We start from the raw sequence: 27713 nt of genomic DNA, 5'->3' as shown, positions 1-27713 counted from the left end.
GGATTGCGTTTGGAAGTGGAGGCTTTGGGGAATTTGAAAAGGGATTCTACCTTGTTCCAATTTGGTGCAATGCAGTGTTAACTAGTGGGAAGACAGAACCTTAACCTAATACACATAATAAGGAGATAACTACTGAACAAAGGAAATCTATGATTGGCTATGTGATTGTATATGGAATAACTACGGGAACCACCTTTGACCTTTATACACCACAAATGGAGGAAGGAGGGTGTTATTACAACAATTTCATTACAATTCTCATATATATATATATATATATATATATACAGACTTGGCATTTAATATGGAATTTTTGTTTTTCTTGACGGGTTTACTTTCTGAACTCAGTATATCAATCTGGTGAGTTTATTTTACCCTTCGGTGATGTCTTTGTTGAAAGAACCATGTCACTGATTGTCTTTCGCAGCAAGAAGTCAATAACAGGATTATATCACAGGTGGCGTGACAAAATGTAAGGACAGGTACATTTGACGATTGGCTTCACAATCGGGTATATAAGGGTTGTTGCGTTCTGTATTAGTGGAAAACAACTGCTGCACATCTACAAAAGTTATTGCCGCTTCCTCTGGAGATGGTCCGTCAACTTGACAATGCTGTTTGTCGTGGAGTGGTGGCTTTACGAAATTCTGGCATGAAACAGCATGCTATTGCTCGGCAGTATGGCATCACTCAAGGTCAGGTGTCAAAGATCCTGAAACGAAATGCTCAGAGGGGTGTCCCTACTCCAATACCGAGGCCAGGACGTCCACGCAGAACCACAAGGAGAGATGATCGCCAGCTGCACCGGTTAGTCTGCAATGGCCGTACCAAGTCAGCTAATCGGCTTAGGGCTGAGTGGCAGCAACTGACAAATGTGCCTGTATCCAGAAGGCTAGTCAACCAACGACTGGTTCAAGCAGGCTATCGTGCCAGGCGTCCCCTGAGAAAGCCACGCCTGACCAGACAACACAGCCAGCGCCGATTGCAGTGGGCCAGAGAGCACCGTCAATGGCAGCCAGTACACTGGAATCACGTGACCTTCAGTGACGAGTCTAGATTTCTGGTCTATCGTCAAGATGGCCGCGTCCGAGTGCGCAGACAAGTGCATGAAGCCCACAACGAAGATTGTATCGTGCCAAGAGTCCAAGCTGGAGGTGGTTGGGTGACAGTTTGGGCTGCTTTTCATGCAGGGGGCAAAACTGACCTGGTTGTTCTGAATGAAAACCTGAACCAGTTCAAGTACAGGGTCATTCTGGAAGAAACATTGCTTCCATTTGCTCGTGCAGCCTTTCGAGGAAACTTTGTCTTCCAAGATGACAATGCACGGCCTCATCGTGCTCGCATGATCCAACACTTTCTTGCTGACTGTGGTGTAGAGCATATGGAGTGGCCTGCCATGTCCCCGGATATGAATCCGATAGAGAACTTGTGGGCAGAATTAACGCGTCAAATCGACAACTTGGACCAGCAGCCCACCTCTGTACGTGAATTGCAGCAGACTATTGTCACTGCATGGCAAGCGATTCCTGTCCAAACCTTGGCAAATCTCGTGAACAGCATGCCTCGACATGCACGTGCTCTCCTGAATGCTCGTGGGGGTTACACGAAGTACTGAACTGTAATTTTACTGTCCGTAATCCCAGTCATAATTTAGCTTTTGTTTTTGTTGAAATTTTTTTTGGCTAATGTGCAAAATAAAGAGATACTTCTGGAAAACGTACAGAAGTTTAACACAGTACTGTCCGTGAATTGAGTTCGATATCAGTTTACATCACTTTCAAGGATCAATTTATTTGCTTCGAAATGTCAAATGTGGTTTTTGTTTCTTTTAAAGGTCACATTAACAAAATCTAGGATAATTTCAACATAATTCCAATGAACTTTTGGTTCTAAGTCATCTTGAAAAGTAAGTTCACCCCCACAAAAAAAATATTCCATATTAAATGCCAAGTCTGTATCTGTATGTATGTGTATGTATGTACACATACATACCCGGAGCGTGGATTTGAAGCGGCCCTCCTTGCTGAGCTTTTCCTCCGAACCTGCTTCCAGCCATTTCTGCCTGCAATTCCCTTTGTCGTGTAAGTCTGTTGTCTGTCCTTTTTGTTGTCTGGGGTTTAAAATAAGACTGTTTAAGGCTGCCCTGTGTATCTTCTTCTTCTTCGTCCTGCATATTACTTTCGTTTCTCTTCCTTTGGTTTGTTGTAAATAATTAATAAATACCTGTTATTTCTTACTTTTGGTTTCATTCTTCCCCGATCGCTTTAGTCTTTTCCTGATTGAATACCTGTGGCACGATTTGGCCAACGTTCGGAATCCGGTTTAGTCAATTGATAACGGCTCGCACCGCGGATTGCTAAACCGCTCGGCAAATACCATCTTGTCCGTGGTTTGAGCGGTACTTGTCTCCCTGTTTTGCGGAGGGATTGATAAAGGTATTCCAGATAACACCTGGACCAATAACCCTGATCAATCCCACCCCGCAAAAGAGCGTTACAAGTACCAGGACCAGAGACGGCCGGCTCAACAGGCCAAGGGAATTAACCCCCCCTTGCTAAGGGGAGTGCCGTCTCTGAGATCCGTAACAATTGGTGTCGAGGAATGGGATTTGGACTAGAACCAAATTTTTAAGAACATCTAAAAATTTGGTCAAAATTTGGATACCATCCATCCACATACCTCACCAACGGCTCCCAACAGATTTTTTTTTTTTTTTTTTTTTTTTAATATACTGAATCGAGGCTCGTGAAAGAGCTAACATTTATTTCACAAACAAATCAACCAGACAAACAAAATATACAAAAAGAGGGAGTGGAAGACAAGATGGGGAGAGAAGGGGAAGCACACAACCACAACATTTGAGAGCAGGGAGAAGTGTGGGAGGGAGAGGGCTTGGGGGGAGGAGGCGTGGGAAAGGGGTGGGGGGGGAGGTATAAAACACAAGGGGACCGAAATTAGCGGGGGTAGAAAAGATCAAGGTTTTGGATGGGGGAGGATAAGAGATGGTGGTGAACAGCTGTTTTAAAGACCTGCAGGGTGGAGTGGGATTGAAGAGAGTGAGGGAGTTTGTTCCAGAGGTGGGAGAAAAGAGGAATGAAGGAGTGAAGGTGAGCAGAAAGTCTTGATTTTGGCAGTTTAACCATAAGAGGGTTGCAGGCAGATCTTGTGCGACCTGTAGGAATATTTGGGGGACAGAGCCCGGAGAGGGCTCGGGGGGCAAGGCCAGAGAGGAGTCGGTAGAAGACGGAAAGACCACCAACCTGCCTGCGGTGAGTGAGTGAAAGGCCCTTGGAGTTGGCTTCATCGCGGGAGATTCCAATGATTCTGAAAGCTTTGGTTTCAACAGCGTGAAGACGAGCTAGGTGTGAGGCAGGAGCACCAGACCAGAGGGGAGAGCAGTATTCCATAGAGCTGTGGATGAAAGCCTTGTAGATTTGGAGCAAATCAGCTCCAATCAACAATGAAAGATAGACTATCTTTCTATTGACATCCTTTGACATTGACATGATAGACTATTCATTGACATCCAACCACTTTCAAGCTCAACCACATCATCCTCGACCCAACTCAGCCTCTCTTTTCATGCCTCCCTTGCTGTCACCTCTTTCAACCTCCACACCTTCATTCTCGGTTGGTACTTCACCCGCCAAGCTCTCCTCGCACCTTCCACCCTTATGTCGCAGACAACCAAGTGGTGCTGTGAAACAGCCTCCTCCCCCGGGATCACCTTTGTGTCCCGGAGGTGCCCCTTATCTCACCTACGCACCATCAGGTAGTCAACGGTTGTCGTCGACCCACCTGACGTGTATGTAACAAGCTTATTATCCTCTTTCTGGAACTGAGTATTACAAATCAACAAATCAGCTCCATCAGCAAACTCCAAAATCCTTTCACCTTCTCCATTTCTCACACCATATCCGTAACCCCCATGAACTCCCTCAAAACCACCCATACTCCTTCCCACATGTCCATTTAGGTCTCTTCCTGTCACAACCTCCTCATCTTTCACGTTTTCCATCAGCTTCTCTATCGCACACCAGAACTTGTCTTTCTCTTCATCGCTCCGACCAACCTGTGGAGCATATCCCGAGATGACGTTCACCAAGAGCTTTCCAATCATCATTTTCACCATCATCAACCTATCACTCACTCTAGTCACACTCACCACACTGTCTACAAACTCCTTAGAAAACAGGACACCAACACCATTCACGCCCTCCAGGCACCCTTGCCACATAAACTTGTATTTCTGTCCCTGCCTACCCTTCACCATTCTCACACCACTTCCCTTCCATCTCGTCTCTTGCTATGTCCACTCTTCTTCTGATCAATACTTCCACCACTTCTCCTGATCTCCCTGTCATTGTCCCTACATTCCATGTCCCAAACCTCAGAAACCGATCTCCACTTCGGGCTGTACCCTGCTCATATGTAGTTGTAATTGTCATGGTTCTCTTTTTGAGGCAATGTTTTCATGGCCGGATGCCCTTCCTGACGCCAACCCTCTTAGTCGCCTCTTTCGACATGCAGGGATACGGTGTACCTATTCTAAACCAGGGTACACACCGGGAGACTACAAAATGTAAATGTTTCATGATATTTGTTATATTATATCACCTTTATCTATCAATATTGTTGAAATGAAGATCAAATAGCTGTATGTTGAAATATGTTGAAAAAGTCAAAACTTTACATGGGGTGTACTTACTTTTTCACGTGATTGTACGTCAAATGGCATCATGGGAGACTCTGCCTGAGATAAGGTGGAATGTTTCCTGTCTCAGCAGTGGTTGGAGGATCTCAATCTCAAAGAGATTCGGACCATCTCCCTGGAAGTAGCTCAGGTATTGGACAGTCCTGCTTTGCTTGTGAATCCCTCTGTGTGTGTCACAGAAGGCCGCCTTCATTCCTGGATTTCTGACTTTCTCCTCTCACACAATCAATGCGTTGCCATCAATAAAACACTATCCCCCCACTCCCAATGGAGGCTGGAGTTCTCCAAGGCATTGTTTTGGGCCAAATCTTGATTCCCATCAATGTTATTGACCTCTTTGATGCTCTGGAAAAACCCTCTCTTTCATTTTGCAGACAATCCACATTGTGTCGTACAGTATGCCATTTCTCTGCTAGGCAAGAAAGCAGCTGTGTGTGTGTGTCTCTCTCTGCTCATCTGGAAATGAATTGACACTGGTTTGACAAGGAACATGTCCCAAATGAATGCCCCTATCTATTTCCTTGGTCATCCACTGAAAGAGGTTCAGTCTCTTGAACTTCTGGGCCTCAACATCAGCCATGATCTTTCTCGAGTCGACAACATAGCAAAGCTTGCCTTTAATGCCAACCGCAGACTACGCATCCTCCATCAATCCAAGTCTTTCCTTAGGGCTTAGAGGGTGGAAGCTGAAGGTGGGAAGAGAGGACCTTTGTCTACAGCTCAATAGAGTACTGCTCTCTGCTCTGGACTGGCAACCCAGCATCTCATCTGTTTCTCCTTGATTATGTGGAATCTGAAGCTCTCAAATTATTGGAATCTCCCATGATGAGGTTTGTTGCTCTCGCATCACAGGCAGGTTGGCGGTATCCGTTTTCGTCAGTCTATTCTCCGACATTGCTCCTCCTGCTGTCCGAGTCCTCCACCCTCTCAATTTAGTCAAGGACGCATGTGTCAGGGTAAAAATGAATAATTGTCATCTCTGGACCAATCAGTGGCACCAATGGTCGAGAAGTATGCTGGGTATTTGCATCACGTGGGGTAGTCACGTGAAGCTAAGGGAAATATGATTGTTTGTGCACCATTGGCATAAAGTCATCTCACAGTTGTCGAGCAGAACTGTGTCTCTGCGTTTGAGTTGGCAAAAACATATTTTATCTGTGGCTTGACCTTGTGTAAAATATTAAGCCAAGGGTCCTCATATGCACATTCCTGTGCTCTGATCTCATGCTCCAGTCTTTGCTTTTGCCTTCCTTTCTCATAGACACTTCAAGTATAAATTACAATTCCGACAAAATAGAAGTCAGAGAACTGTTTGTCCCTGCAGACAAGCATTTTGTCTCCGTGCGTACGAATAAATATTCCTTTTGTCTATCAAAGTTGTTTGTCACATTTTTGAGAAAGCTGGACAGACCCTTTCACATGCATTCTTCTCCAAGTTCAATTTCCAAAAGCCAGGCTTACTGCACACCACAGCTCATTTATTAACGCACAGGTTGTAAACCTGGTGCGTTATAGCGTTTGCCTGGGAATTTCGGGCGCTCAAAAGTGAAGCTCGTTTCTGTCACCCATTTCTGTCGCTCATTTCTGTCGCTCATTTCTGTCGCTCAGATGTGTAAACATGACGTCATCAAATCTATATTTATAGGATAGGTTATAGGAGATATATATGTTATAGGATAGGAATATAGGACCCAAATGACCCAGAGGACCCAAATGACCCAGAGGACCCAAATGACCCAGAGGACCCAAATGACCCAGAGGACCCAAATGACCCAGAGGACCCAAATGACCCAGAGGACCCAAATGACCCAGAGGACCCAAATGACCCAGAGGACCCAAATGACCCAGAGGACCCAAATGACCCAGAGGACCCAAATGACCCAGAGGACCCAAATGACCCAGAGGACCCAAATGACCCAGAGGACCCAAATGACCCAGAGGACCCAAATGACCCAGAGGACCCAAATGACTCAAATGACCCAGAGGACCCAAATGACCCAGAGGACCCAAAGGACCCAAATGACCCAGAGGACCCAAATGACCCAGAGGACCCAAATGACCCAGAGGACCCAAATGACCCAGAGGACCCAAATGACCCAGAGGACCCAAATGACCCAAATGACCCAGAGGACCCAAATGACCCAGAGGACCCAAATGACCCAGAGGACCCAAATGACCCAGAGGACCCAAATGACCCAAATGACCCAGAGGACCCAAATGACCCAGAGGACCCAAATGACCCAGAGGACCCAAATGACCCAGAGGACCAAAATGACCCAGAGGACCCAAATGACCCAGAGGACCCAAATGACCCAGAGGACCCAAATGACCCAGAGGACCCAAATGACCCAGAGGACCCAGAGGACCCAGAGGACCCAAATGACCCAAATGACCCAAATGACCCAGAGGACCCAGAGGACCCAAATGACCCAAATGACCCAGAGGACCCAAATGACCCAGAGGACCCAGAGGACCCAAATGACCCAGAGGACCCAAATGACCCAGAGGACCCAAATGACCCAAATGACCCAGAGGACCCAAATGACCCAGAGGACCCAAATGACCCAGAGGACCCAGAGGACCCAAATGACCCAGAGGACCCAAATGACCCAGAGGACCCAGAGGACCCAGATGACCCAGAGGACCCAAATGACCCAGAGGACCCAGAGGACCCAAATGACCCAGAGGACCCAGAGGACCCAAATGACCCAAATGACCCAGAGGACCCAAATGACCCAGAGGACCCAAATGACCCAGAGGACCCAAATGACCCAGAGGACCCAAATGACCCAAATGACCCAGAGGACCCAAATGACCCAGAGGACTCAAATGACCCAGAGGACCCAAATGACCCAGAGGACCCAAATGACCCAGAGGACCCAAATGACCCAGAGGACCCAAATGACCCAGAGGACCCAAATTCTATGTATGTTTCTATGATGATGTATGTTTTGGTGAAAGTACATAATGTGAATACTAGTAGCAATTTTACAAAAACCATGGCATAATTTCAAATCTTGACCCGAGATGATAATTATGCTACATCATAATTTCCATGTGCCAACCTGGGCGGAATCCAAGTGGATTCACTTGACTTGTTCCTCGCATCTCCCATCTGTGGAACCACCTTCCAGAGGCTGTTCCATTTTACTCTTCCCTCCAGAACTTCAAGCAAGCAGTACACCACCATCTCCTGTCATCTCCAATTCTGTCCCATTATCTTTATTGCCCCCATTAACTTCTCCTAACCCAGCAATCTTACTTGCTTTCTGTGTCTCGTCTTTCACTTCCCACCTTTTCCTGTTCCTCTGTTAATTCCCTTGGTGTTTGTCCCACTGTCAGCTCCACCTTGCTCTTCCATGAGCCTTGCTCCTGTAAACAGATTCAAACCCTTTGGGATGACAGTCATACATCAATCTTAAATTAAGCTTTCAAACCTCCATATCATAAGAAGAGTGACGATATCCAGACTTACTACGTACCAGCAGGACATGCAGTTAGCAGCTCAACGTTGATGTATGGGCAGCATGGAACACCACGAGACGAGACTAACACGTCAGCCTTTGGCAGCCTCCCTTCAGTCACCAAGACACAACCCCCTTGAAGCTTACGCAGGTCAACATCAGCAGTCAGCTCTGTAGCAGAACAGGAACAGTACAAGAGGTTAACAGCTCAAATCAATTTATATCATCGACACAGATCACACACCCATGTAATCACCTGGTGTTGGCCGAATGGTTAGGGCAGCGGGCTTGGGATCCTAAGGTCCTCAGTTCAAATCCCATTGAATTAACGCCATGTGGGGTTGACTCAGCCTGTCATCCTTCCGAGGTCGGCAAAATGAGTACCAGATAACTGGTTATAGAGAGGCATTGCATCAGCGGCAGACATGCCCACAGAAAATGATGCAACCAGCAGCCGGGTGGCTGCACACGAACCACCCACACACCCATGTACAAGCATGCGTGCAAACAATGGAGGCATTCCTGGATTTTGACACCAGAGAGTAATTAACCATGCTCGAGGATGGGGTGCCTGAAGGATTTGAATATTCATGTGTACTTTTGGTAAAATGGTGGAATGAGTACAAACGAATGGGGTCCAATAATATCATAATTGAGGCGAAACTTAAACAACTTGTCGAAAAGTGAAGGGAAGCAAGAGGTGGAAATGCGGCCAAAGTACAAGTCCAATGGTGTACACCGCGCTCTAGCAATGCAGCTGTACAGGAAAGAGTAGGTGAAGAAGCATCTCCATAAAGAAGACAGGTCACAGATATTCTTACCTGATCCTTGTGAAAACAGACGGCAGGAGTCGACGCCGAAGAGACAGCAAGCAAGGTGGGTTAGACCCGCCAAATCCATAACAGGGTCTTGGGAGGGATTTTCCAACAGAGCCACAGCCTCTGAAATAGAAATGAGGGACAAAATTTAATTTTTCTCATTACTCATACTCATCATGTAATTTCAATTTATGATGCCTGGTTTGGTATAAACATGTAAAAATTACAAGACATTTAAAATAAATAAATAAATAAATAAACCACCGACACATTACACAATAGACTGTGCAGTCTAGACATTGGAAAACAAAGCACACGCCAGCCTTACGCACGCTGCTGCCTTGTGTCAGCGACAAGATGCAGATTGAGGTAAGCGCAGACTGGACCCAGCAAGACAGGTTTTGCAGGGCTCATTTTCTGGACAATGGTCAAGAGAAGGTCACTGTCCTTCACCTGTCACCCATCACAAGCCTGTTAAACACTTGTTTCCGAAACCCGATCTGATCACCTACTGCAAGTTTATCAACAGAGTGCTTTGTGGTAACGACATCCGTGACAGATCAAGGAGTGTGATGATGCGAGATGATAAACTTCATACTGAATGAGAGAGAATTTAGAATCTGGTGAGGGTATCAGCACCTAAGGGCTCTGAGTTGCAAAATATCGGATTCGTTTTCCAACTCTTCCTCATCAGAATTAAAACACAAGCATTTAGTCACATGCCTTAGCTGTGTCATGGATGGTTGCAATTTCCGGTGGTGGGTAGCGTTGCAGTGGCGCCTTTATCGCACTGGTGATCAAAGCTTCATGTTCTTGTATAATTGAGTGTAGGTATCCATAAATTGGACGAGCCTCGAAGTAGACTTTTATTTCATCAGTCGGGAGAAGCTCAGCCTAGAAGAAGGGGATGGGGGTGGTCGACTTGGGTTAAGAAAAATCTAAAGGTAGAATAACCCGAAAATAAATTCTAAATTTGTGTTCTACCACCCCGGATGACTATGGACATTCATGTGGTAAATGTTCTACGGTTTGTTGATGCAGTTTATCTTCCTGTTGAAGTCTCTGTGGAAAGAAGTTTGAGAAAGGGAGTAATAAAACCAGTATCCTCTCAAGAAACTGGATGCTTAAAAAGTTGAACCTAAAGTTTTGCTTATACTGTGCTGTCGGATTTCAATATTCACGGTCCAACATTCGCGGATCCCGCATATTCGCGGGTTGATAAACTGTAACTCGCTTCTACATCCGTGGCCCTATGCTTTGCGTATTCGCGGTTTTTCACAGGTGCAAAAAAGGAAAACGTCTCACCAGCCACACACGACACTTCTAAAAGCATCTTCCACGTGTCACGCAAAAAGGCAGCTGTACGTGCGCATAAACCATCCACTGCGATTAGACATTCGTGGTTTTTCTGACCTGCTTCGACATTCACGGCCCTGTGCTTTGCAGATTTATGGTTTTTCGTGGACATATTCACGGTTTTCCACAGGATTTTGATTTTCTCCTTATGAATCATGAACCGCAAGGAGCCTATCCCCCATTTTCCCATTGAAACAATATCCCGACATTTGCGGATTTGACACTTGTGTCATTTATCAAGAACGTATCCCGTGCGAATGTCAGGGTCCGACAGTACTTGTAATTAAGCTTGTATGCATATTACAAAAGCGATACTTGCATTACTTTTCAAGGTATTTTACAGGTCAAAAGTTAAATAAATAACGAGAACGACACTCTTTGACGTCGCGACGTCGATTTATATGCCTCCCAACACATTATTACATCATTATGGATACTTGTACCAAGTTTGATTTAAACCCCTTTTGCTGTTCTCAAGTGTCACATTTTTGCTGGACATGACCTCTGACCTTTTGATGCCTAAAGCTAATCAGTTTATCTTTATATCATTATGGATACTTGTACGAAGTTTGACCTATATCCCATCAACTGTTCTTAAGTTATTGCGGTAACAAAAACCTATTACGAAGGCACAGATGGACAGACAAACCGAAAACACAATGCCTCACATAAAAATGACTCACATGAACATAAACACAAATATCAACTCACATAAACATGACTTCATCAGCAGATGCATATTAAATAGAAAAACATCGGGGCAATACCCCTGGTGCTCACCTGGTAGAATAAACAGGATACTGAACTGACTAATGGTATTTTAAACCAATATCAATGGTTTCTAGAAGACAGGGCAGCATGCAGAATCATACAAACATAATCATAAGACTTTAAACAAAAAAAATCCTATTTTGGTGGGCAACCCCCAACCCCTCCCCCAACCCCATATACCTCCCCAGACCACAATTTTTCTAATGCCTTGAACAAACATTGGTACATCATGGGTGATGAAGGTTGTGGTGAAGTTTCATCGAAACTGTGTGTAGTTTCAGAGGAAAAAGCTAATTCCTATTCTGGGAGGGGGGGGGCGGGGGAGGGGGGGGGGGTGGGGTGAAACGTGGATCCACTTTGACCCCCTTAAACCCCATTAAACCTGTGAACAAACTTTAGTCACAACATAACAAATACAATTTGTGCCAAATTTAGTCGCAATCCCATCAGCGGTTTCAGAGAAGAAGTTGCAAGTGTTGACCGAACGAACGACTGACCGATGAGGTGCCATCACATAGGTTCCCATGAACTTTGTTCCAGGTGAGCTTAAAAAGCACAAACTCTCTCAAAAACTGGGGATTTCATGGAACATCTTACCTTGTGCAGTCTTGAGAAAAAGGAGATGGGGAGGGGGTCTTTTAAACTCTGGCTTTACATTTCCGAGAACGATCTATATTTCCTACGGGCCACCATTTTGTCTGAACACTTGCGGAAAATTTGATTGGTTGAGATGGCGTAAAATGGCATAATATTTTGTCCAAATACTGTAAAACTGTAGGTTGTTAGAAGTGACAAGATGGTGATTTGTGCTGTATTGTGTTCAAATATATAATTAAATCTAAATTAAAGTTATAAAAGCTGTACAATTTTTTTTTTGGGAAGTTTACCGCTGTTAATGAAGCATATTTTTGTATTTTTTCACACCACCCTATCAAACACGTCGCATTAGTTATTCGTGCCAGTTGCGTGTGTCCTTTATAACATCAATAAAAATAGTAAGTTTTCCAGAGCAAAACATTGACCTTACTCCTCTCTGCGCATGTGCGATCAGGCCAAAATTCCATACAATTTGCCAAATTCAGAGCCAAGGTGCTACTAAACTGCAGGCTCGTATTCCAATTCATGTTCTACAGTGTTCAAAATAAAACATTCAAATTCAAGTCACTAGTTCCTTGATTGTACACAGACATCTGTAGACAGATCGACAAAAAAGTGAATCAATTGCTTATCCCCGTGCTTCGCGCACACGGGGTAACACTACTAGCAGAATACCCGCCCTATGGGCAATCTCGGTCCAAGTATGAATCACTTCTGACACATACCTTTATTGGGGTGGGGTATAGGCAACTGATAGCTGCCTCAATTGCTCACAAAAGATTTGAGATAATGGCTCCGTATTCACTTTTTGCCCACTCTCTTGATTAATAAGTCTGGCAGTAGACTCTTAAAAGAGGGCGACTTCAAGGCATCACTTAGTTTTGGATTAGCTTGTTCTGGGCCACTGATGGGAGTAGACTTGTGTCAGTAGTAGACAAGCCTCTCTTCTTCTGTTCTACTATCCTTGATTGACGGAGTGGCAACTTAACCCGGGTTCATGAACAAACCGGGTTCATAACAACACTAAAAATAACGTAACCAGGGATCATGAAGCAAAAACATGCCTACTGCTTACAGTTCAAAACACCTCACTGCTCTGAAAAACGGACTGTAAAGGGTGGGGTCTTGTAACTCCCTCTCCCACCTAAAGGCAGCGCTGCACGGTGCACATTTACAAAGAGAATTTGCATCTTCCTGCCCTCCGCCCCCTCCCCAAGACCACTGGCAAGGATTATAAACACCCCGATGTACTAATCGGGGTCATGCTGATCCTATGTAGGACGTCCGGATGTAATGGGCCCAGGCTGTAATAGGTAGTAGCGCGACAAACAAACAAACACAAACCGGTCCGTGAATTATAGTAAGGATACATAACTTTACTATGAATAAACAAAAGCCAAGATCATATATGAAGCACTGGTTAAACAAAACATATCACTGGCCAACACAAACCAAAGAAGTGCATAAGTGTTTGTATGTTTCTTTGAACAAGTACTGACACAATCCAAAACGTATGGAATTGCCACACACCTTCTTGCGTAGTTTCTGAATGCGATTGATAACCTCACGTGCAACTCCTTCAGCCTCCATTGCTTGATCAGTTGCCAGATTGAGGAGAACCAACACCTATGAATCACACACATAAGTAAAGGGACAGTTATACACAAACAATTACACAACAAGAACCACCTTTAGAGGCCATTTCCCCCCGCAGAGCAGGGGTTGGCCTTTTTCAGGCACTGTGGTCCCCTTTTTGAAGCAATGTTTTATGGCCGGATGCCCTTCCTGCTGCCAACCCTGTTAGTCGCCTCTTGTGACACACAGGGAACCAACTCGGAACCAATTACCAGTTAACCGGTACCCAATTTGCCGACCTCGGAAGGATGACAGGCTGAGTCAACCCCCCTGGCGTTAATTAAGCGATCGACCGGGATTCGAACTGAGGATCCTAGGATCCCAAGCCGGGATTACACTTCAAGAACAAACAAAAATAGCCTTTAGATTGTTATAGACTCGGGTTCCTGGGTTTACAACGAGAGGGACTTCTCGGACTCCTCCCGAACTCCAGCCCTACAGGCCACAAATAAGTCCGTGTCCCTTCGTGTTGGCAAGCAGCTACAGACACCGACTGATACCAAAGCCAAACCTGGCAGGGGTCCTCGCTCTTTGACAAACGCATTACCTTTCTGGTGGTTTGACGATGCCAAATGGGGCACGTACCCTCAGTGCGCACTCGTCTATTTATTATTTACGGCCAAGCAGAACCGTTAAGTACTCACTGGCTAATAGTCAGGTTCACTATGTTTTTTCGTTCAAAATTTTGGTAGATTAGCAAAACTATACATTTTTGGAATATTCAGAGCATGAGGAATCCAAAAATTAATGTTTACATTTGCGTAGACACCTTTGCGAAAATGACACTCAGGACAGTGATGAAGATCTGTAAAAGCATATTCCTGAACGGTATAGACCTCGTAGATCCTGTGTATAGGACTTATAGTTCAATCTGATACTACCTGTAACTTCCTAAAACAACCTATAACTTCAAAGGACTTGCAATATCATGTATTATGTAATACAGTTATATTGTAGCGACCCATGGGTCCCCCAAGCGAGACCAGCGGCAGAATCTCCTTGCTCCAGCCGGTGACGTCACCGGTGGACAGCCTCGGCGCCGGGGTGGCCGGTCACATGACCACCAAAGCGTGCCGCGCGTGCGGTTATGGTCCTTTGCACCTGTCGGTCACGTGACCACCGAAACGCGCCTCGCCTGAGAGGCGTGGCTTTCGGTTTCGGTTATGCTTTCGGGTTGGGATATATATGCAGCCCGATAAACGGGCTTTTCAGAGTTCCCGAGTTGGTTTTTACAATAAACATCTTCTCGGACGAGTTTGTGTTTTGCCCGTCACTTCGTCCGTATCAAGCAAGAGCCCCGGCTCTTCACTGGTGACCCCGACGTGATCTGAACACGCAACCCCGACTGCCCCCGCACGGATGCGGGGGCTGCAAACGGACACGGCAAGCACGCCCTAGCCAGGGAAGCCACCTCGGCTGGTGACGCCGGCTTCTCCCGCACGGCTTCGGGCGGTTTTGACCGCGGTTTCGACATGCCGGAGTTTCGGTAATGACGACGGCCATGACTATGAGGTTCGCGCACCACGCTCGGCTCCTCCTCTACGACCGGAGGAGGGAACCTATTCCAAGACCCTCCGAAGGCACGGCTGCTTCGTCACCCTCGCGCACCTACAACTACAACCGCAACTACTTCTCCAACCCTGCATCCTCGGGAGGCCCGCAAGGAACCTCGGCAGCCTCCCCCGAGGCCTTGACCAGCCATTCGGTTGGCTCACCCACTTTTCGCGTGCACCGCTCGAGCCTTCTCGGCACTGCACCCGCGAACTGCAACCTCGGGAGGCCCGCGAGGAACCTCGGCAGCCTCCCTCGAGGACTTGCCCGGCCCCTCGGCCGCCCCCCGTCCACTGCATCCCCCGAGGCCTTGACCAGCCCCGCATCCTCAGGAGGCCCGCGAGGAACCTCGGCAGCCTCCCCCGAGGCCTTGACCAGCCCCTCGGTTGGCTCACCCGCTTTTCGCGTGCACCGCTCGAGCCTTCTCGGCACTGCACCCGCGAACTGCAACCTCGGGAGGCCCGCGAGGAACCTCGGCAGCCTCCCCCGAGGACTTGCCCGGCCCCTCGGCCGCCCCCCGTCCACTGCACCCCCCGTCCGACCACCCGCCACCACACCGGACCCCCCCCCCCCCCTCCCGCGACTGGCCAGGGGTCGTTTCGGTCGGGTCATCCGGACCCCCCTCAGGTTGACCTTCCTGGATCAAGTCCATCTGGGGGGGCGTGTGTAGCGACCCATGGGTCCCCCAAGCGAGACCAGCGGCAGAATCTCCTTGCTCCAGCCGGTGATGTCACCGGCGGACAGCCTCGGCGCCGGGGTGGCCGGTCACGTGACCACCAAAGCGTGCCACGCGTGCGGTTATGGTCCTTTGCACCTGTCGGTCACGTGACCACCGAAGCGTGCCGCGCGTGCGGTTATGGTCCTTTGCACCTGTCGGTCACGTGACCACCGAAACGCGCCTCGCCTGAGAGGCGTGGCTTTCGGTTTCGGTTATGCTTTCGGGTTGGGATATATATGCAGCCCGATAAACGGGCTTTTCAGAGTTCCCGAGTTGGTTTTTACAATAAACATCTTCTCGGACGAGTTTGTGTCTTGCCCGTCACTTCGTCCGTATCAAGCAAGAGCCCCGGCTCTTCAATATCACAAATATAAAGACAATGGTTTTCAATTACCTTTGTTTGTTGCTTTTCAATAATCCTGAGCACTATTTTGAGGCCTTTATTGGATTCCTTGACCCAGAAAACATAGGATTAGCATATTTAATTAAGTCTCTAGGTTGACGAGAAGCCGAGATCGCGCAAAATATGTATTTTATGGCGGCCATTTTCAAAATCCAAAATGGCGGCCATGCAGGTGTCTGTGCAAATGCCAACATTGATTTTCAGATTCTCCATGCTCTGAAGATTCCAAAAATGTACAGGTTTGCTAATCCCAAAATTTTGAAAGAAATTATATTTGTTAACATAGTGAACCTGACTATCTTCATCACTGTCCTGAGTGTCATTTTCGCAAAGGTGTCTACGCAAATGTAAACATTTAATTTTTGGATTCCTCATGCTCTGAATATTCCAAAATGTATAGTTTTGCTAATCTACCAAAATTTTTAACGAAATTATATTTGTTAACATAGTGAACCTGACTATAATTGCAGAGCCAATCGCTAGGGCAGAACTTCCCGTCTATCTGATCTTGTACACCAAGTTGACCCAAAAGTGAGAATGAGACGAAAAGGGCAGGATGGAAAACCATTTACCAAATGAACAAGCACTTATTTTACAAGGCACAGGAATCAATGATGAAAGGCACGTATATACAGGCACAGCAAACAATCAAGAAAAGGCACAGAACATATTCTAACCCTTAGCGCTTATTCCCCTTCTACAATCTCACCCTAATTAACTACACAAAGGACATGGCACAAGCAGAATCATACCAACGTTTGCCAATCCCCAAAATGGGAAACAAATGATGAAAAGGGAGGGGTAAGGAAAGCAGAAGGGTGTGAATGCAAGTGAAACAATGTGAGCGATGTATGCTTAGAGGAAAAATGCAAGGGTCAACAGGCAAGTCACCTGCGTATGAAAAGCCTCGCCTGGAAGGGTCAACAGGCAAGTCACCAACAACTCTTTATAAATGCGATGCTTTCTGAGTTGAAGTCGGCAAATTAGGAATTATTGTGGGGATAACAAGATAAATAGGTGTACGTCAGTAATGGAACGATCTCCCCACGCTAGGGACCTCTTGGCTCGTTCGCTATCATGACTCTACCTTGTGCTCGAACAGTTGCTGCGCCATTCCCCTAGCGCAACCGTTCCTGGCTCCAGCGCAGACTCCAACGATGGTCACTCCTTTCTCGACACAAACAGGTAGGCAAGGTTGTCTCTGGGTCCCCAGCACATTTCAACAGCATCAAACGGTCTTGCATTCCACCTTTTACGCAGCTTGAGCGGGGCGTGCATGCTTTGTCGAGGATCGATGGACTGTTCGCCATTACCAGCCATGTGAACTATGCACGATAGATGACCAGATATGTTGCAAATCTGCAGGATATGGACAACGCCCATTCTGGTGTTCGGGCTATCCTCGAGAAGGGAACTTTCACCGTGAGGAGGAGCAAAATTACTTTTCTAGATGCACCATCGATCTCATACTTGAACAGGAAATGCTGACGCTGCATCGAGATCAACAGGAATTTCAGCAGCCACAAACAATTACAATGCACGTCTGCGATGGATGCTGACAAAATCTCTCAGAGCATCAATGGTCACCATCCTGAATGAAATCTCAGGCATGAGTACAGTCGATGCTGGTGCCGCTGAATTACGCCCATCAAGGATGAGAAGAGACAACGGTGACTTGGAGAAGATAATCTGTGCCATTGAAAACTCATGCAATCCATTCAGAGAAACTCACAGGTGTGCTGTACAATATCCAGACAGGTAAAGTGTCCAGCGTGGCTGTGAAGGAGTGCATCCTTTCATTCCACCAGGATACTGCCCGCTTTGAGCAACCAATCAAGAGAAATAAATCTTCAATTTTGAATGTGACGGTGTCAAAAACATATGGGCAACAAATAAAGTCGCTGAGTTGAAATGCACACGCGACTCACTGGGAAGACTCATCACCTTGGCACAGAAACAGAAAATTGATCTCCAGCACGTGCTATCCTTCCCGCTTATTCCTGTGCCATTGTACCTGTGTTGCACAGATGGAACCATGGTCAAAACAGCAAAGAAAGATTCTTCGATACTTGCATTGGGAGATCAAGTCGACTCTGGGGAGCCGTCTATGGTTGATGCCTGCGTTATTAAAAGCAACTTCCTATTGTACTATTAGCACTGAATTTACCTTGCAGCTACAGTGGCCTTGCTCCATGCATCCTGATCAGGATCAGTACTGTGTTAAACTTCTGTACGTTTTCCAGAAGTATCTCTTTATTTTTCACATTAGCCAAAAAAAATTTCAACAGAAACATAAGCTAAATTATGACTGGGATTACGGACAGTAAAATTACAGTTCAGTACTTCGTGTAATCCACACGAGCATTCAGGAGAGCACGTACACGTCGAGGAATGCTGTTCACGAGATTTGCCAAGGTTTGGACAGGAATCGCTTGCCATGCAGTGGCAATAGCCTGCTGCAATTCACGCACAGAGGTCGGCTGCTGGTCCAAGTTGTCGATTTGACGCGTTAATTCTGCCCACAAGTTCTCTCTCGGATTCATATCCGGGGACATGGCAGGCCACTCCATATGCTCTACACCACGGTCAGCAAGAAAGTGTTGGATCATGCGAGCACGATGAGGCCGTGCATTGTCATCTTGGAAGACAAAGTTTTCTCGAAAGGCTGCACGAGCAAATGGAAGCAATGTTTCTTCCAGAATGACCCTGTACTTGAACTGGTTCAGGTTTCCATTCAGAACAACCAGGTCAGTTTTGCCACCTGCATGAAAAGCAGCCCAAACGGTCACCCCACCACCTCCAGCTTGGACTCTTGGCACTATACAATCTTCGTTGTGGGATTCATGCACTTGTCTGCGCACTCGGACGCGGCCATCTTGACGATAGACCAGAAATCTAGACTCGTCACTGAAGGTCACGTGATTCCAGTGGCCTGGCTGCCATTGACGGTGCTCTCTGGCCCACTGCAATCGGCGCTGGCTGTGTTGTCTGGTCAGGCGTGGCTTTCTCAGGGGACGCCTGGCACGATAGCCTGCTTGAACCAGTCGATGGTTGACTAACCTTCTGGATACAGGCACATTTGTCAGTTGCTGCCACTCAGCCCTAAGCCGATTAGCTGACTTGGTACAGCCATTGCAGACTAACCGGTGCAGCTGGCGATCATCTCTCCTTGTGGTTCTGTGTGGACGTCCTGGCCTTGGTATTGGAGTAGGGACACCCCTCTGAGCATTTCGTTTCAGGATCTTTGATACCTGACCTTGAGTGATGCCATACTGCCGAGCAATAACACGCTGTTTCATGCCAGAATTTCGTAAAGCCACCACTCCATGACAAACAGCATTGTCAAGTTGATGGACCATCTCCTGAGGAAGCGGCAATAACTTTTGTAGACGTGCAGCAGTTGTTTTCCACTAATACAGAACGCAACAACCCTTATATACCCGATTGTGAAGCCAATCGTAAAATGTACCTGTCCTTACATTTTGTCATGCCACCTGTGATATAATCCTGTTATTGACTTCTTGCTGCGAAAGACAATCAGTGACATGGTTCTTTCAACAAAGACATCACCGAAGGGTAAAAGAAACTCACCAGATTGATATACTGAGTTCAGAAAGTAAACCCAAGTCAAGAAAAAAAAAAATTCCATATTAAATGCCAAGTCTGTATATAAAAAGAGGGAGCGGAAGACAAGATGCGGAGAGAAGGGGAAGCACACAAACACAACATTTGAGAGCAGGGAGATGTGTGGGAGGGAGAAGGCTTGGGGGGAGGAGGCAGGGGAAGGGGGGGGGGGGGCTGGGACAAGTATAAAACACAAGGACACCAAGGACTTCCAGGACAGAAGTTGGTATTTCAAAAAAGTGGATTTGGGGTGAAATTAGCGGGTCAGAAAAGATCAAAGTTTTGGATGGGGGAAGATAAGAGATGGTGGTGAACAGCTGTTTTAAAGACCTGGAGGGTGGAGTGGGATTGAAGAGAGAGAGGGAGTTTGTTCCAGAGGCGGGAGAAAAGAGGAATGAAGGAGTGAAGGTGAGCAGAGAGTCTTGATTTTGGCAGTTTAACCATAAGAGGGTTGCAGGCAGATCTTGTGCGACCTGTAGGAATATTTGGGGGACAGAGCCCAGAGAGAGCTGGGGGGGGGGGGGGGCAAGGCCAGAGAGCAGTCGGTAGAAGACGGAAAGACCACCAACCTGCCTGCGGTGAGTAAGTGAAAGGCCCTTGGAGATAGCGTCATCGCGGGAGATTCCAATGATTCTGAACGCTTTGGTTTCAACAGCGTGAAGACGAGCTTGGTGTGAGGCAGGAGCACCAGCCCAGAGGGGAGAGCAGTATTCCATTGAGCTGCGGATGAAAGCCTTGTATGTGGTGAGGAGCTCAGGTGTGCCAAGGAAGGACTTCGCACGACGGAGGATGCCCAGTCGGCGACTGGCTTTGGAGGCCAGATTTGAAATGTAGTTTTCCTTACTTTTTTTTTGTAGTTTTCCTTACTCCGAGAGAGTGCTTCTCCTTACTTTCACGATATTTGTACCGTATACTGCTTATCATTGATTCATGAACCATACATCGCTTCAATCGAGAAACTTTGCAATAACGACAAAGGGATTGCAGGGTTACTATTATATTTACTGTATTATTAGTATTAACACAATTATTATTATTACGAAAACAATACGACTGTATTAAGAAACCTGGGCCAATTAGTCCGAAGCGGCCTGCAGGTGAAGCATGAAGGCACGAAGCCCAAGGCCGACAAGTACTGTGTCATTGGAAGATCCGTAACTTCTATGGCTATGCTATCGATATTTGATGATTATTTTAACAATAGATTTGTTTGTGTTTCACACTGAATGAAAAACGTAGAGGTAGAGGATGGTGATTGTGATATATGACAGGTTCGACGATATCTTTGGCCTGAACGAAATTGGAATCAAAATGCTGGAGTGTGGAGTCAGCCGTTGTACGCCGTAATGACATCAGACGTAATGACATCACCCTGTCATGTGACCAGATCCTCAGCCGATTGGTATACGTTTGAGGGGACATACATACACTCAGACGGACAAACACCGTTCAAGACTGCTTTGCTGTATGGGTTACACCGTAAAAAAGTTATGGACGAGTTATGACTAAACTAGGTGAATGAGTTGGTTATGTGACAAGAACAAGTGATTAGATTTTGTTTCAGGTAATAATCCAGATCCGGACCATCAGTGGGATACAAAACATCGACTGTTCAGCCTGGCGGAGGTATGCGCTTACTTAGTTCTAGTTAAAGGTTACTAATTACTTTACACTAAATTACTTAAATTACGTTAATTATTAATGTCATTTAAATTAAGTTAAATGCTTAATTAATATTTAATTAATGCTTAATATGCTTAATTAATTAATTTAATTAATGGTATGCTCAATTTAAGTTAAAGGTTACTAGGTTACGGTTACATCAACTGGTTAATTAGCACTAATTAATGTCATTCTTATGCTAATTAGTCTGATTTGTCATAATTATTGAGTGACAAATTGAGAGTGTATGTATCAAGTACATCTCATGGATGTCGATTTCAAATTTGTTCTCCTGACATATTAAAGTGGAAGTAGTCATGTTTGGTCACGGCCAATTACTTTAATAGATTATTAAGACCCTTCGTCTGATTGATTTTCATTATCAAGTAGCTGATTCTTGTTACACTTACGGTCCTCTTTTGTTTCTGACTATTTCTGTGTTTGTACTCATCTTACTATAATTCACCAAATGTCCGTCCGTCTGTCTGTCTGTGTGTGTGTGTCCGTCTGTTCAAAGGTACCGTAAAAACTGCTGAACTGATCGTAACGATATTTTGGGTGGATAATCCTGGGATCTCCAGGAGTAAAATAGTCTCTTTAGTTTTCCCAATTTCAGCTTCAGTCTCCAGCATTCTCAGGTTTGGACCCCCGCATAACATTTGCGTTCGCATAACATTCATTCTGACGATGTTGTTTTCCCGGGTGCCGCACAAACGGCTGCACCGATCGCTGCACAGCTGCACTGATCTGACTCGGTGACCTCGGACAAAGACCTTTTATAAGGACACGGGTTGAATCCCTGCTTGAGAGAATTCCAACCCCCTCGCCGCCATCACAGCCGTCTCTCCAACTTACAATCCCACGAGATATGCGGAAAGGACGACCCAAAACCAATATAAACATCATTCGTATATAAACATCATTAAAAGTAAAAGTTTTCCCAATTTCAGCTTTGGTCTCCAGCATTCTCAGGTTTGGACTCCCGCATAACATTCGCGTTCACATAACGTTCATTGTGACGTTGTTGTTTTCCCGGGTGCCGCACAAACGGCTGCATGACGGTGTATATGACGGTGTACATGACGGTGTACATGACGGTGTACATGACGGTGTACATGACGGTGTACATGACGGTGTACATGACGGTGTACATGACGGTGTACCTGATGGTGTACCTGACGGCTGCATGACAAAGACCTTTTATAAGGACACGGGTTGAATCCCTGCTTGAGAGAATTCCAACACCCTCGCCGCCAACACGGCTTTCTCTCCAACTTACAATCCCACGAGATATGCGGAAAGGACGACCCAAAACCAATATAAACATCATTAAACATCATTCGTATATAAACGTCATTGAAAGTAAAAGTTTTCCCAATTTCAGCTTTGGTCTCCAGAATTCTCAGGTTTGGACTCCCGCATAACATTCGCGTTCGCATAACGTTCATTGTGACGATGAACATCATTCAGGACATGTGATTCAGGTCATCGTGATGAACATTGTGACGATTGTGTGTGATTGTGATGATTGTGACGATGATGTGATTTGAAACACAATGGAATAATATTTACCGAAATGAACAGTGATGTGGCTTTTATTGAAATTCTACGTGTGATATGATATAATTTGCATGTGATATGATATAACGGATGTTTATATGAATCGTTTAAAATAAAAAAGCCTTTACTTTCTGATATTTTGCCTTTTCATTTGGGCCTCCCAAATGAAGCCCCGCCTGTAGGGCGGGTACCATTGCCAATTATTTTAATTGAAGTGAAAATTGTCACTAATTAATGTCATTCTTAAGCTAATTCGTCTGATCTCTATTCATACTTAGGTCATGTTTCCATTCCTCATAGGATGGGAGAAATCTGAACATATGAGTTTGATGCATGGACTCGAAAATCTAAATAATTGAGTAATATGATGCCACTCCAATTTGGTGCCAAGGGCACGAGTCTGATTTGGTGAAAATTAAGAATGAGCTTTTCAAGCTTTGGACTGATGGTAAAATGGAACCACACCATTGAGTACTTTGTTCCCGATTGTCTAATTATATTGGGCCTAGCTAGCTCTCGGTCTAATAGAAACACAGATGCAATGAGAACATTTTTCTGGGCATTGCTGTGAATTTTCTCAGAGAGGACATCCATTTTGGTGCCAATCGTCAGACGATTCTTGGACAAAAGGATAATGGTGGCTGAGTTCACATCGACACATGACATGCCCTCACGGATGGCCAAACTCAGTCACTCTGTGGTGAAGTCCCAGCAACAAAGGTGAAGTACTTGGGATTCACACAGACAACCCCTCCAGTCTCTGCCCAGAGTAATGGCCAATCAGGGTCACAGCACAAGATTATTGGAAATTGGGTTCAGAGCATACAAAGCTCGTTTTATATTAAAACAAAGCACACATTGTGCCGTAATCAAATGCGAGTATAAATAAGCATACCTGCCCATCAGAATGTGACTCGTATTTCCCACCGTTTCCTTGACCCTGTCCCATTGTGTGAACCAGCCGCAGATCATCCACGCCCAGAAGGTGGCCTTCGACTGTGATACTACCTGCAAACAATCCCAAATCTCCGTTAAAAATGCAGAACTTTCAAAAGATAAAAGAATAATTACAATCCAACATTAAGGATTTAAAAAACTGTTCAAAATTTCAAATATCAAGCTCAAACAATCAACAGGAGCGAAAAAAAAACAAAAAAACTCAAACCATAAACACCATCACCTCACTTCCTCCCCTTTTACCTGTTTTACGGAAGTTCTCGAGCTCGGGGTTTTTTAGGTTCCGTATAGCAGCTATGACAGACTTAAAGGCTCCCTTGAGACGTTGGCCGAGCACCGCATAATTGGGTTCCGCACGGAGAGTCACACCATATTGGGACTTGTCAGCCGTTGCAGTCACAGTGCGAACATTTAGCTCCTGAGCACAGAAATATCATCGACGACAGATGTATAAAGTTAATACAATTTTAGTTAAGCAATTCATTAATAAGCTCAAACATTATTATATTTCTTTGTCGTGTTCTCTCTCAAGGCAGGTTCTGCACTGCAGAAGCAACCCTTCGGGAAGGATTGCACTAGGCGGTTTTGCCTTTGTCTTCCAAGTTGGAGTCCAGATAGGAATTTGGGGTTTAGCCATGGTGATGGCTCGCCTATTCTTCATGGAGGACACAGTGGGATATTTAACCTCCATGAACTGATGCTGCAAATGGAACGCCCGAGGAACGGTGCACACGTTTATGCCTTGTCCTGTCTGTGAAACACCAGGATGCCAGTTTACAGCTGGGCTGAGATTCGAACCGAGCATAACCGCTCAGAGGGGGGAGAGAGGGTCTTGGATACCTCTGGGCTATCCTGCCAGGCCTTGCATGGACTACGGATGTGATAATGTAAACCGGTGATTTATCAAGATACCGTTCTGACTCGACAGGCTGCTTCTCATGACACACAAACTACAGTTTTATACCTTGGAAGGATTGATCTGTCATTTTCCTCCAACATGCATTGGGTATAAACACTGGTTGTGTCGAACCGAAGAAGAAACAACATTTGTAACAACCAGAGACACGTTCCTCCTCTCCTTTGATGTTCATTGGGTTCTAATAATGCCCTTTGTTCTCGATTTGTGATGCTATCACCATGGAGTGCTATAAATACTTTAGGCTTAATCCTATTGAACACCAAGCCATCAATTTTCACTGATGGAGGGAGAATGTCACGTGATCTCAAAATGGTTTCGGTGGAGTACGAATTTGGCATTTATAGTAACTCAGCCCAGTTATTGATACTTCCAAACCACACTCCAAGTAATCATTGAAATTAAACAGAGTATGGGATTATATTTCCAAATTAAATAATGTTTATTTGATGTGGGTAGAGATTTTCGAGTTGCCAGTTCGGAAAATCAGATCTTTGAACTTTTAAGTTGCATTATGGGCAATGGATAATCCTACAAGGACAGGCAGGATAATCCTACAAGGACAGGCAGGATAATCCTAACGGTTTGCCACCGTTAGGAATAACGTTGTGGTACGAGGCCAGAGGGTTGTGTGGTCCCGTTGTGCAGCAATAGGCCACAGTCCAATCTTTATGGACCATAAATCACTCGAGTCTCGGCGAAGATCGAACTGACTGATTTTGCTGCAATCCATGCTGGGAGCGTATGTGAGTATGCAAGCAGCTACAAGGCTTCCACTTGATTTGATTTCGACAAAATTGAATTATTTGTTGGGAATTAATTCAATTGCATTTAATTATTTGTGTGCCGCATGAATAATAGAAAGTAGATATTTCCGATCAAAAAGCAACCACAAAGGGATGGCCTTTTTTTTTTGGACCCTCAAATGACTGACTTTCAACATTTAGGGATAGACTGTAAATTAAGAAAGTTTGTCTCCATATAAAATCTATCCAGAAAACTCAACATCATGAAAATCAGAAAATTATTCAAGTTATGATCAAAAATGTGTTTTTGTTAATCAGGCCACAATCCAAAAAACGTAGGTCAAGGACACAGATATCAGGTCAACCAACTTCAGTGCAAGTACACTTTTACGATGCAAGACCATGTCACGTAGTCTGAGATTCCGTATTGGCAAAATTGAGCGATGACAAAAAACGCATTTATTTTTCACACCATCATTTGCCCTTGACCTTTAACCCATATGGGGGGGGGGGGGGGTCGGGAGGATGGTATGATGTAAATTAAGCGCAAGTGTGACTTGCTCTAGGATATCTAGAGGGCAATTTGGTTCTGATTGGACGAACCTTCGTCAGGTTGTGGTGAATCAGCCGTCCTCAAGTTATAGACCTATTACAGACTTTGACCTTTGACCTCAAAATCGAATCAGTTCATCTTTAGATCATTATACATACCTGCACCAAGTTTGAATTAGATCACTTCAGCTGTTCTCAAGTTAGACCGATTACAGATTTTGACCTTTGACCCCAAAATCTAACCAGTTAATCCTTACATCATTATACATAGTTGTACCAAATTTGGTCAGAATCCCATCATTTGTTCACAAGTTATCGCAGTAACAGGATTTTCACCAAACATGACCTCTGACCTTTGACCTCGTGCCCCCAAAATCTAATCAGTCATCTTTACCTTGTTATACATACCTGCACCAAGTTTGACAAAGATCCATTCAGCTGTTCTCAAGTTATCGCGGTAATGAAAACATATCATCTCCTTGCCTTCCACTTTTTGCCCTGTTCATGTGACTCGTGGTTGTCCCTCGAGGCTCCCTCTACCCGTCGGTATTTTGTGAATACAAGATTGTTTTTCACAGTTCTGTTTCAATATTATTTAAATATGTTTAAACTTACGCCTGCAGTGTTCTATTCAGTAGTATATTACAAAACGCTGTTTTTCTTCCTATTTAAAACGCTCTTTTCTATTTCCTCTTCAAGTCGTTCCACTTAAAAAAAAAAAAATTCAATCTCTTACAATTCTTCCTCACGACATGCTCTAAAATCACCTTCATTCCACCCCTCCTCTATCGTTCTTAAACGGATCGCAACCTTGAAAATCACAATAAACCCAATTTGTTATAAATGTTTGCCTTTCATTAATTATCCACTTTCTAAACTCCCCCCTCACACCTCTCCTCCAAAACTCCCTCCTCCCCCCTCCCTTTCAATTCTCCCCTCCCCCCCCTCATAAAGTCCCTCTCCTCCATACCCTCCTAAACTCCCTCCTCCCCCCTCCCTTTCAATTCACCTCCCTTGCCCCTACCCTCCTAAACTACCCCCTCACCCCTCCCCTTCAAAACTCCCCCAACCCCTCCTCTTCAAATCTTCCCCACCAACCCCTTCTCTTCAAATCTCCCCCCCCCCAACACCTCCTCTTCAAATCTCCTCCCCGACCATCCCTCTCCAATTCTCCCCCCTACCTCCTCCTCCTCAAAGTTGCCTCCTCCCCACTTCATCTCCCTTCTATCTCATACCTCTACCTCCAACCTTGTACTTTCCTCTGCCCGCCCCACCCCCCACCACCTCTCAAACAACCCCTCACTGTGCCTCATCCCATCACCATCAAACCTTTCATCCTCCTCATCCTTCCCTTTCTTGTAACTCTTCTGCAATCTCTGACACACTATCAACTGCTCTCCCTACCTCCCCCTCTCATCCTTCATCTGACCCTTCCCCTTCCCTGTCCAGCACCAGATGCTCCCCCTCTCTCTTCATTAACGGTATAGACCTCAAACATCTGGGGCCTTCACTCAAACCTGATTGATCTCTCCATTCAGGTTGCTTCTGACAATCCTGACTTGATCTGCTTAACAGAAACTTTCCTCCTTCAAGATGTCTCTGATTCCTTAATATCTCTTCCTGGTTACTCCCTCCTCCGGTATGACAGACCTGAGCCTCGTCCTGGTGG

The 27713-nt window shown here is 45.5% G+C and overlaps 1 protein-coding gene across 7 annotated transcripts in view; it reads right to left on the bottom strand.

Annotated features, from left to right (window-relative positions):
* The window catches only part of IARS1 (isoleucyl-tRNA synthetase 1), a 212201-nt gene that overhangs the window by 44566 nt on the left and 139922 nt on the right, over nt 1-27713 (bottom strand). For 4 of the 7 annotated variants that reach the window (XM_068111971.2, XM_078775509.1, XM_068111969.2 and 1 more), the window contains 8 exons: nt 24074-24248; nt 23769-23881; nt 13251-13346; nt 9720-9890; nt 9329-9449; nt 9000-9119; nt 8197-8349; nt 8009-8086 (listed from right to left, as the gene is read on the bottom strand). In XM_068111971.2, coding sequence (XP_067968072.2) covers nt 8009-8086; nt 8197-8349; nt 9000-9119; nt 9329-9449; nt 9720-9890; nt 13251-13346; nt 23769-23881; nt 24074-24248 — 1027 coding nt within the window. The remainder of the gene's footprint in view (nt 1-8008; nt 8087-8196; nt 8350-8999; nt 9120-9328; nt 9450-9719; nt 9891-13250; nt 13347-23768; nt 23882-24073; nt 24249-27713) is intronic. The other 3 variants (XM_078775506.1, XM_078775508.1, XM_078775507.1) reach the window with 1 other exon arrangement.

This window comes from Myxine glutinosa, chromosome 4 (genome assembly GCF_964187855.1).
Source record: "Myxine glutinosa chromosome 4, kmMyxGlut1.1, whole genome shotgun sequence".
In the NCBI taxonomy this organism is placed as follows: domain Eukaryota; kingdom Metazoa; phylum Chordata; class Myxini; order Myxiniformes; family Myxinidae; genus Myxine; species Myxine glutinosa.
The sequence above is the reverse complement of the archived record's forward strand: the minus strand, read 5'-3'. Positions and strand labels throughout refer to the sequence as shown.